The sequence below is a fragment of the Fringilla coelebs genome (genome assembly GCF_963513975.1).
Source record: "Fringilla coelebs genome assembly, chromosome: 1".
In the NCBI taxonomy this organism is placed as follows: Eukaryota; Metazoa; Chordata; class Aves; order Passeriformes; family Fringillidae; genus Fringilla; species Fringilla coelebs.
In genome coordinates, this window is record NC_140028.1 from 121,110,731 (window position 1) to 121,123,038 (window position 12,308).

Genomic DNA, 12,308 nt, shown 5'->3' on the forward strand with positions numbered 1-12,308 from the left:
CAGAGAAATCTGGGATAAAGTATACAAGCAAGATCCCTTCAAGTAGCTCATAGGTGTGGAAATGGGTTTGCAAGTGTACAGAATGCCATATTTTTTAAAAAAATTATATGATGCCAAGAACAGAGCCTACAGAAGTGTGAGAGAAAAAGGGTAGGTTTGAGTTTTATGTCAAGGAGATGAAAACAACAGAAAAGGGAAAAAGAATTAAAGAAAATATTAAAATGTCAATATTAACAGAACAAATCTCACCACATAAAATCCATAATGAAGATGAGTTTAAAGAACCCTACAAATAAAGAAAATGTTTCATAAAACTCTAAGATATATCTTTTCTTTGCCCTCCTACAACCTAATATTTAAATACAAGGTTATTCTCTCAGACCTTAAACTCTCAGAGTTTAAACCCTCAGACCTGCAACTCTCTAAATATGCTTCTCAATTTTCAAAGAAATATCTGTGTAACAGTTCTGGAGATTAGAAACACATTGATTAAAGAACCGATTTTATTACGAGATAATTGAAAATTAATTTCAGCAAAGGAGCAAAACAACAGAATAAATAAATGTATAAATACAGTTATGTGGGTAGGCACAGAGAAAAACACTCAAGGCAATAAGGAAAAGTGTGCCAAATAATAAATATTTATTTATTAATCTCATGGCTTCTTTGATGGCGCTGGATTCCTCTCTTTCCGTTTAGCAGCCTTCTCCATTTTCAGCTGTAACAAAAAAAGACAGCAGCAGTGGTTCAAACCCTGGTTTGCAAATCAGGTAACAAAGCAATATTAAATGTCGACATCCAGCCACAAATTTGCCAGGGTGGTACATGCAGTGGAGAAAGGTACACAGCATTATTATCCCAACCCAGCACTGCTCACGTTTGCACCGCAAGACAAAGGAGCACTTCCATGGAGCTGCAGCTCCTCCCCTGCTGAAACCAGGCTGCCTTATCTCTGCTAATGGTAGTTTAGGTGTTTGAGCATCCCTCAAGGCCAGTGCGTCCCAGGAATGTCCAGGGTTTATCTCCATGTCAATGAAAGGGGGAGCGGTTTTATTGCAGTTAGATGAACCAGCACACATAAAACCACGCAGGAATGGTGCTGAACCTTCACCTCGAGCCTCCCTGCTGACCCACAAGGCCATGACTTCCTCCTGGAAGATTTTTTCTACACAACAGGGTCTTGTAGCATTGTAAAATTTATGAACACATACTGTCTTCACACTGTCATATCATAATAAGACTATTTATCCAAACAAATATATCTTGGTTTTAGAAGCTACGATTTTTCTCAAGTACTGTTACACTAAATATGTAAATATGAAATCATATTTAGAGCAATTATATAAAAGCGATGTGGAGACTTCTGCATCTAACACATACACTGCTATTTAAAATGCTAGAAAGAAAGAATTAACATGCTTTTCCCCATGATAAAATAATACCAAATGGAAACAAGACCTCATTGGGATGTCTGCAGATGAACTCACTGTTAAGGAAATGTTGTTGGTCTACACAAAAATGCATTTTAAAACACTTTTCTCCCTTTGGAGGCTTGAGGTTTTTATGTAAAATTCCTATTGCCTTTTGCAAAGAAAATTAAATCTCCGGGGGAAAAATAAACAGAGAAATTTGAATTTGATGTTTTCTATGAACCAATGTAATATTTGTAACAGCTGTCCATATTTTCTGATGATTTACAAAATAAAAAAAACTATTTTGAATTTCACAAAGCTAGCACAGCTTTCTCCTTAACAAAAACCTTGTTGTGAGCCAGCAAGCAAAATAGCAAAACAGTTTAGATTTTAAAACTTAATTATGCAACATGGATTTACAAAAGAATTCATAAACAGTTGAGACATACTTCAGCTGAGATGATGGAGCTACAGGGCTAATGTGAGAAAAGAATTGGTGTTTAAACATATGAATAACCTAACCACAGGGCATTTAAACTAAAGATAGTGTGGTGGAGGAGGCACCTCTAAGTGAGTGATACAGATCATCTGAGAAAGACAGACCAAATTTAGCCAAATTTAAACAGACAATAATTAAAAAAAAAAGGCAAAAAAAAAAGAACATTATAAAATTTTATAAGTGAGGTAGCAAGCACATAGTCCTAAATGTCTCAGGGGAGTTTCTGTGACTCTGTGTTGTTGTTTCTTTCTGTCACATAGTAAAATGTTTTGGTTTTCTATAACAGTGTTACCTCAATTAAAATCTGCTTGGTTAAGGTAAATGCCATCCTACACATGACCAACCTCTGAAATCCTGTAGTAGCTCATAACTGTATTTTAAAATTTATGTTAAGAAGCTAGCTTTCTCAGCAATTGAGAAGGAATTATATAATGCATTTATATGCCAGTTAAATTATATATTTATGGGGTTTAGATATCCTCTTGTGAAAGTGTATTTAAATTAAGCAATAAATGTAATAACTTGCCCGCTCTTGATAGCGCTTTTCAAAGTAAGCCATGTCATCAGCTTCTGATTGTTTTCTGTGAGAAACTTGCCCTGTGGCACTTGAGCTACCTGAAAAACAAAACATAAACAGAAAACAAAGCTCCTTTTTTATAAATGATACTTGCTATTCCATTAGTTATGCTTTATGTTTGGCAAAACCCATTTAAAATGGGAACTCACCTTTATAGGCAAGTGCAAAACCCAGCATTTGGGACCAAAGAGAAACCTTTTTAGTCTAGGCTTGCACCAACTAGAAATTTTTTGTTTTAAAGGAGTTCAACTGTTACATTAATTGGTACATTTCTGTACTAAATAAGGGACATAAAATAAGTGTAAGTGATCCATAATTCCACATAGAAAAAGCTTTCTGGCAGAAGGCAGTTTCAGAGGATTGTGCTGAATATGTACAACCCATTCAGATATGATGAGTTTCTAGGAGGAATTAAGAATTTTAAAAACTGATCCAATGAATACATGACACCATTGATGGATAAGATAACAAGCACTAAAAAAAAAATAACAAGTGTTAAGTTATTCTAAGCGTTTGAAGTACATGAATGTTGTACTAACCACATAGCAAAGCTTCAATATTCATTTTAATGCCCTGAGCATCCTTCAGATCATTAATAAAATCAATTAATTATATATTAAGTTCTTCTTCTACAACAGTGTTATCCTACTTATACATCACCTGCTATTTGTGGCATGGACTGAGCGGAACTCGAAGGCCCCTGAAATGCTTTTAGAAATGGATGGTCCATGCTAGTAATGGGGGCTTCTAAAAGTTCAGCAGAAGGAGCACCTGTCAGAAAATAAGGTGAATGGAAACAATAATTAACTCCAGGAGATACAGTCCTAATACACATGCTGGGGTCAAAACAAGGTTACAGATTCATATCTGCAACTCTCAGCTGCAGACCCCATAAACTGGAGTTAACAAAAGCACTACAAGGATGACTTCAAAAGCATTGAACAGCTTTGTTTCTTCAATTACTACAGTAATGCTTTAGTTTCTAAACTTCAGAAAAATCCAGGAATCCAGATCAGAATTTAAAAAATAAATAATGGGTATGTGGCAATAATAGACAAAACAGTATTTCGGGACAAAACATGTGCATTACTAAGTGACACAAAATTACAGAGCAGAAAAAGTATTGAGACCAACTAACATGTCTGTTAAAAAGTTCTACCAATTCTACCTCTTATTTTTTATGCTGAACAGCTATTAATCTTTGAGTTTGGAAACAAAAATGCTGTGAATATATAACCAACAAATACCTGGGCAGTATTAGGCTAAAGGACTAACATAAATAGAACATGGAAGTACTAGGTTACAGGAAGTATTAGAAGTTAGAGGTTCTCTCTAAAGGATATGTTGCATTTCATGCAGAAGCAATCGGGTTGAATACCAGAATTTTTGAAAATGAATTTTTTTATCAACTCACTACAGTGAGTAGGAAAATGTGATCCCTTAAAACCTTGAGGACAGCTGGAAAGGAACAGTCTTTCTGCAGTTCTACTTCTCTTCATCCAACCTGCCTTCAAACTTTGAAAGTCTATTTTGATTTAGTACTTTTCAAAACTTAGGTGGACAATTAAAATTTCAGCTGCACATACCTATTCCACTGTCATCAAGCCTCATGTAGCCTTCTGCTAGAGAGCTAAAACCAGTCAGTCCTCCCATGGCAGCATAAGGAACATCCTGCCCCACTGGCTTTCCTTGGGCTAAGCGCTCCTCTTTGGTTTCCACAACTGTTTCGTGAGCGTATGCTGGCTGACCACACGCGCAGGTAAAGCTGCTATGAAAGCCTGAACACTTGGAACCTGAGAAACAAATCAATGAGTGAGTTGGTGATGGGATTTCAGCATCCAGCTGTGTGAAAGGGCTGTATAAAAGAGAAAGGGTGACTCCTGGGATTAGATCATGAGGGCCATCCAGTCACAGGATCTTACTGAGCCAAGTTTCAAGCACCTCTGAGGATGGAGATTCCACTTCTCTGAGCAGCCTGGACCAATGCTGGATCAGAAATTTCTTTTCTGATATCTAATTGCATTTCCTATGTTGCAGCTTGTGTTCATTGTCATTAGCAACATGCCTTTTTATGAGTAGAAAAGTTGTCCATTTTTTTAAAGGTTGCAGAGTTCACAAGTTAAACCAATGGCTGCCAAGTTGGAGTTCTAACTATTTGTTGTTAATAATTTCATGTTGTAATCACCTGTTGTTAATAATTTTTCTTTAATTACCTGTTGTTGATGGTTAGAAATCCCTCTTTTGTCACATATCACCCTGCTGCTTCCTGGGGGATGACACCAGGGACTGCAGGGAGGAGGGGACAATGGGGTTGGCATGCAAATGAGGAAACCCCTCACCAAACCTAGCAGGAAAAACCCCTAAAAAAAACGAGCCACCATGGAATTAAGAGATCAAAGTGATGTCTAGAGGTGAGGAACAGTATCCAGTGTCTGCTAAGACCCTTTTTACCTTTCACCCTAACCAAAGAAGATGTCAGCTAGAAAGAGGACCCCGAATGTCCGACCAAATCCTAAGGATGGAAGACCCAGCTCTACCTGCAGACCAGTGGGAAAAGCTCCACTCTTCCTCTTTCTCCGTGCCACTCCTGGGAGCAGCAGCAGTATGAGCGCGACCCATCGATTCTCCTGAACCAATCTGATTTTTAATATTCATTTCATGCCTCTCCATCCACTTACAACAAATGAAAAAAAAAGTTCTGACACTGGGTAAAGCTGACAACCTGGCAGCATTTTGGCAGCATTCCTTCCAAAGGTGTATAGCACGTATCAGTGTTGCAGGGCTAAGAAACTTCATACCACAATTTATTACACAAATCACAATTTAAATATCTTTTTAAAATTAGCAAAATTTTCTTAGAGACTGTGAAATAGAGAGCATTTTCTCAGAGACTGTGGAATAGAGAAAATAGAGATTGTGGAAGCAATAAAATGGGTTCAACACAGGAGTACCATTAGACTGACTTTCAGGGGTTTTTTAAGCTAACACAGCCACAGGATGGAATTGAAGTAGTTATACAAATGTTATGTGACATTCAGAAACAGGGTAAAGTGACCTGTCTGCCCTAGCTACATCTAAAGTTGTCATCAAAGCCCCTCTGGAGCAATGATGTGACCAAGAAATTGAGGAAGTGATGTTGCAAATATTTCATTCTACAAATCACCCTGCTCCCAGCTCACAGTTCATTTTGTGGAGCACCATGAAAAATTTCAAGTATTTCATAATATGTTGATCACATTCTTGAAAATGTTAAAGGTTATTTCATATTATTTTGAGCACTCCTCAGTAACAGAACTCTATGTTTAGACACAGAATTCAGTATGTGCAACATATACAGAGCACCAAGCAGTTAAGTTTTTCCATTATAACTTGTTTATCATCTTAGATTTATCAACACTGGACAAGACTAATACCATTATATTTAAACAAAAAAAAATCCAAAATAGAAGAAATCTTGGCACTTCACTGCGAAATCTGTGAAGCCCTCAGAAGTGTCTGGTATTTTTGAGCAACACAAAGCATAGGGCATTGTATATATTAATATTGAAAACACTGTGTTCTATGGATTCAGTCTGAATTATCCAGCTGCACATCTAAGATTTTCACATTACTTAGTGCAAATTCTTGAAAGGCTGTCATGTAGATATTTTATGGTTTATTCTGTGGTATAGGATTCTCAACCAGCAAGAGTTGTTTGCACTTTTTTTCTGTACAAAATAGAGACATTCCATGAAAGAAATTTAATACCAGTACAGAACTCCAGCAAAAAAAAGTCTTCATCTTATGTGATTTAATGTTTCAAACTAAGACATCTTTATGCATTATTTATTTCCTGTGGTTAATAATTACTGTTGTTTCATAACATTAACCTCAAACAACTGTAGCAAAAAGCTTCCTCTTCATCCCTTCTCTAAGATCTTGCTGAAACTCCATTCCCATTTGCATTTCTAGACCCACAATCTCTATGGTCATGAACCACTTCGTTAGAGTGCTGGCAATAGAATTATTTGGGAACAGAGTACTACTTCCTGTTGACTTGAGAAAAGATATAAAAATATATTAATTGTCAAGTCAGCTAGGCAATAGAGGAATGGAGATCAACACTCTTCCCTCCCAAACTACCAAGTTCAGGTAGAAAAGGTACGTGCATATAGCTGAAGTGACAAACTGCTAACAGGGTGCTTTCATACTGTCTATCTTCAGGCATCTGTCTCCAGAAGCACTTATTTGAATCATTCAGAGATTTAAACTCCTTCACAGGACCTGGCAAAACTAAGGATGTTGTTCTAAATCCTCCTGTGCAAAAGGTGATGTCTTCCTTCCCACTTCTCATCCTTTCTTGAGGATGAAAACACACATTGGTCATGAGAGGAATAGCGGATTTGCCTTTACAAACAAGCTGGGGGTCTGTTGATAGATAAACTAGCACTGGGAGATAAAAGAAACAATGGGAAGGATTCCACTGATTGATAAATGGAAAAAGAGATTTGCTTTTACAAATAAACTTTAGGTTTGCTGATAAACGAAATTAGACATTGAGAGATGAAAGAAACAATGGGGAAGAAAAACCCCTAAATTCCCTAAGAATTAAAAATTAAAAGGGAGCGTTATACATTAGAGGGAAATCTTCAGTATCAGGCGTGTGGGGGAGTCTGTACCTCTCAAATGCCTCAGCCAATGGGGAAAGAGAGAAGGGAAATGAGGCCGGGAAATTAGGATAAAAAGGGGATAAAAATTCTGAAGATCCCAGAGGAATGCCCCATGGCCTCTCCCTTTATTCGAATAAAGCCAAGAAAGGACTTCTCTCTCTCCATTTTGGACATAAAGCTCTGGTGTTTGTGCATTAATTTTCCCAGCAGTGACAAGGGCAGCGCACATCCCTCTCGCGCTGTTCCTGCCGGGTTTCCCGGCCGGGAGCGCCGCCAGGGCAGCGGTGACTTACAGGAGTGGCAGGGGAAGCCGGGCGCTGCGCTGTGCTGCTCGGGGAAGTGTTTGCAGCGGCAGCGGACGGGCTGGGTGCCGTTCAGGGGCACAAACTGGTAGGACCGGCACGGGCAACCCTTCACTCTGCAAGGCACACTGATAGGGCGCTCCTCGGGAAGCACCTCGTAGTCTGTTTTGTGTTGTTTGTACCTGAAACAGGAAAAGTAATGACTTTCATAACTTTGCCGGTATTTATCAGAAAACTACCTGAAAGGTTTACTATTTGCTTCACAAGTTTAGTTTTGAAGTAGCTTTAATTGTACTATTTACTCTTAATGTTGAAATGTCAATTAAATGCATATTAGCAGGTGGTATTACATCATTACATAAATATCACATTTCCTTGTTTCACTGAGAGCACAACCAGGATCAATCTGATCTACGTTAACTCATGCCTTGCAGCTGAATTTATTGAGACTAGAAAATCATTTTGGTTTCAAAAATATATTGATATTTGCATTTACAAACAGCTTTTACTATTTAAAACCTAATTTTCTCAACCCTTAAACCTTAAATAAATTTGCCAATGTGCTACTGTAATGTGCCTGGGAATACTTCACATTTTCCTGGTTTTTAAAAAGACTGAAGTGTAAAAGGAGGGAAGCTACCCACCGGTGAGTGCAAAAGCACAGTGTCTCTGGTCCCACAAGCTTACAGTCCATGCCAGTTGGTGATCTCCAGCTCACATACAACCTGTTCTGTAGCCGAGCTGGTAACACTTTTCTTTTGTACTCCTCGTATTCCTTAGGAGTAAAGAGCTTTCCTCCATCATCATCACCTACAATTCTGTATGCGTGGTATAAAAAAAAACCATAAGAAAATGAAGACAATAAAAGTAGATTTCTCAGACTTTTAAAAAAAAAGATATATAACAGAACTTTTTCTGTAAATGCAAAACAAATCTTGTATTTCATATTACTCTCCTATCAATTTAACAGAACTATAGCTGATTCTTAGAGAGTAAATTTTGAATAATGTACTTTTAAAAAATTTGCTCTGATGGACTGAAAACCAGTTCTAAGAGTGAAGGAAAAAATTAACACAGCAAGCTACCAGGAGTTCTTTTAGAGAAAAAAAAAAGCAATGAGCATCAAGGGTCATGTAACCAGCCAGCTCTGCCTCAGACTTCTCGACTGACCTCTGGCAAGTCACATCTACACCCAACTGTACAGCAAACCTGTATCAGAAGATTAATCTTAGTCTAGTCTGAGTATTCAGCTGCAAGCAGGTAACCCCACTGCCTTCAAGGTAACAAACATCACATCCAAGTTGTCTTCTGATTTGCTAGAAGACTATGCTAGTTTCTGTAGCTGAAATTAGTGGGGGCTGTATCCCTCAATTAAGCTATCATTATGTTCAAATTCAAGGTCACTGAATAGCTGGAACTCTGGAGCAGCATCCAAATTCTGCATTTATGGAAATAATTAAGGGCAATAAATAAAATATGTAAAATACAATTGAGACTTAACTGCAGCACTTACCTGTGCTAAAAGTGATTTTATTAATGTCTGTAAACATTTCAGTTATTATTTTTTGGATATGCTAAAATATGCTAAACGAGTGATTCTTTGTCAGATATTCTGTGGATTTGTGCACTGCCAGCACTGTACAGCACCAGAATAATGTGCCAACACAATGCTATCATTTGCATGTCAACCCAGCCAACACCTACTGAGTCACTGCACATCTTACATAAGAAATACCACCGTGCCTTCCTCTGGTGTTTTACTCAAGGTTTTCCTAAACTAAATTAAGATCTCATCTCAGCACAACGACTGCGTTTATTTTTGTTCAGCCTTTCGAGAGAACCGCTGACAAGACTAGCGAAGACACGCAGCAGTGTAAGGGATTTATACAATGCAAAATTTGGAACTCACGATGCACAGAATTCCTTGTACCCTGAAAGAGCAGTACGGCTGGCAGATTACCAAGCAATGGTTTGGGTTGGACGGGACCTTTAAAGACCACCTAATTCCAGCGCCCCTGCCGTGGCCAGGGATGCCACTGGTAGACCAGATGGCGTGTCACAGCACATCTCACGCTGCCCTGGATGCGAGGGACGATGCGTGACTTCACCGCTGACAGCCAACGCTTGCAGAGCGTCCCCACCGGGGCACACCAGCCACGGCACCTCCGACTGCGACCGTGAACGGCGGGCGGTGCATGCACACCCCGAAGCAGCCAATTTAGGAGGGCCGGAGGCGGGCATCCCTCCGGGAGGAACGCCGGGCCGCGGGCCGGCTGCAGGGGATGCGACACGGCTGGAAACGCCCGCCCGCCGCCCCAGCGACCCCAGCGCGCCCCTGTGCGCTCACCGCCGGTACTCCGCGTACTCCTCCAGGGCCTGCGCATCCACCTGCAGCCGCTCCGTGCCCGCCGGGCCGCCCGGGGCAGGTCCTGGGAACGGGCAGGGCCCGGCCGTGCCGGGCGGCGCCCGCGCACGGAGAGCGGCAGGCGGGAGGCACCGGGGCAGGCGGAGCAAAGGCGGGGTACAGGCCGAGGAAAGGCAGGGGACAGGCGGGGGACAGGCAGGAGAGAGGTGGGGGGCGGAATGGGACAGGCGGGGGAAGGCGGGAGACTCCCGGAGGCAGGCGCAGGCGGGCGGCTGGCCGCAGCACGCTCCGCACGGCGGCTGAGGAACGGGCGGGTGCGGGAGGCGTGTACGGGGCCCGTGGGCACCGGCAGCCCCCGGGCACGGCCAGTCCCCGGCCACGGCCAGCTCCGAGGGCACGGCCAGCCCCCGGGCACGGCCAGCCCCTCGCCGGGTGTTGTCCCGGCCGCGGTGTTGTCGTTACCGGGCGCGCAGCGGGGCGAGGTGCAGCTTTGTTTCATGCGCAGAGCAGGGAGCTAGGTGGTAACCCACAAAAGGCTAGGTCATCAAAACTTTACACTATTAATTACGTTTTTAACAAAGACATCGGCATTCATTGGCTGCAAATTGCGCGATTTTTCTACTAATTAGTATTCAGCCCCCTATTTGCTAGTCATACCTCTCGCTTGTCACGCTAATTAGTACACAGGCACAGTTCTGCCCATTTGAGTCTGGGGTGTCTTTTGAGAAGGTGGTCGTGATCGCCCACAGCTGGAACTCCCTTTCCCGCAGTTACTGCTCAGTTCTGCTGGCTTCACTCCTGGTGGCTCTCATCCAGACAGTCCATTTATCTTGGAATTGCCTTCTCTTTTCCTTAAAACAAAAAATTAGCCAGTACAATGTTCACAATGCAATTGCTCAACATAACTGTCCAGCTATGGCTACTGATTAACAACGAAAAAAATTGCAAAGTTTGATTCAAATCTTGAGGGGCTTGATATCAAGCACAGGACACACAGGGTGTGTGCACACACTCTGGGAAGGCAGTCACCCCCCGTGCCCCTTGGGATAGACACACTCCCTGAGCAGCAGTGCCTGGGCACAGCCCCACACACCCATAGGTGCAGAAGGGCCCCCACAGTTTTGGGTGCCACCAGCCACACAGCACAGCACCCAAGCCCTCCCAGCGCCTGCCCTGCGCCCACATTGCCCTCTGCTGCTGCTGTTTAGACCACCACTTTTCTGGTGGGCAGGTGAGGGGTGGTTTTGGCTTGTCACCAAATCCTCTTCCTTTACAAAATAAAATGTACGTTCCATTAGAAAATATGTTTTGCTCGTAGTTCAAGACTACAGGAGGCCAAATTTGGGAAACATTCCTAACCAAAGATGGTTCTTAGACTGGCAACCTGCAAGTCCCAATTCCTCTCCATATGCCACAATCAATGTAACCATATTGGAACAACTCCAACGTGTTTTTAGTGAATCCACCACAGGCTGCTATTTCTGACGCTGCATTCTCTGTGTAAATTGACTGCTTCCCCTTGATACAAACAGACTGGCCACTAAATGATCAAATGCGTGAAGAAAAAAATGCAGTATGTTTTCCTTATCCAAGCTTTAGGAAATTGGTATTTTAATTGTGCTCTGCCTGCCAGCGTAACCTATGAGCCTTCAGACTGTCAAACTGAGATCCAAGAGGAAAGGCTTTTTCCATACCATACAATGATACTTCCCTGGAGGAAAAAAAAAGGAAAGGGAAAGGGAAAGGGAAAGGGAAAGGGAAAGGGAAAGGGAAAGGGAAAGGGAAAGGGAAAGGGAAAGGGAAAGAAAGGAAAAGGAAAGGAAAAAAGGAAAAGGAGAAAAGGAGAAAAGGAGAAAAGGAGAAAAGGAGAAAAGGAAAAGGAAAAGTACAGCAATTCAGGGAAATTTCCACATCGTTTTGAACTGGCCAAGCCACCAGCAATGCAGCAGAAGGTGGTGAAGAGGAATGTCACAAGGACCATGGCAATGTTTTGCCAAAACATCCCCCAGAAGGAGATGAAACAACAGGGACACTCTCAGCATCCAAATAAGGTGATAGGGCATATGGTCTGGGCATTTGTCCTGTGGCTATGCCACATGTATAAGAAGTTTCAGCAGAGCAGGCAGCACTGCAACACAACACACACATTCTGTCCCACTGAGATCTGAACACAAACAGGTCACCCTCAATGGCAAAAACATAGGGGAGCAAGTCCCCGCTGCACTCAATACATCTTCAAGTAAGCTAGTGGAAGAAAATAACATCACACAAAAACCCCCAGGATTGTCAGGGAAAAGTCAGGGAAGTCCTGACCAAAATTTCAAAAAAGAAACAGATGGGGGAAAGGGGACCTTGAAATCAGGATTAGAAGCTCTGCAGAAAGAGTTTGAGCATCCTGAGGAACACACTGCTCCAGAGGAGCCGCACAAAACGGAAGATCTCTGAGATACCTCATCTGTATGCACATTTTGCTGGTGCCAGAGATCCCTGCACTGCCGATAAAG

The 12,308-nt window shown here is 41.8% G+C and overlaps 1 protein-coding gene across 1 annotated transcript; it reads right to left on the reverse strand.

Moving 5' to 3' along the window:
* Positions 1-655: 655 nt before the first annotated feature.
* On the reverse strand, positions 656-9,833 carry FAM221A (family with sequence similarity 221 member A; the record flags this gene model as incomplete). Its single annotated transcript, XM_084206980.1, has 7 exons — positions 9,787-9,833; positions 8,084-8,257; positions 7,431-7,621; positions 4,075-4,281; positions 3,149-3,259; positions 2,438-2,526; positions 656-718 (listed from the first exon to the last, which is right to left on the reverse strand). The coding sequence occupies exons 2-7, from the start codon at positions 8,131-8,133 to the stop codon at positions 656-658; spliced, it is 711 nt and encodes a 236-aa protein (XP_084063106.1). The 5' UTR covers positions 8,134-8,257; positions 9,787-9,833.
* Between the last annotated feature and the right edge of the window lie 2,475 nt (positions 9,834-12,308).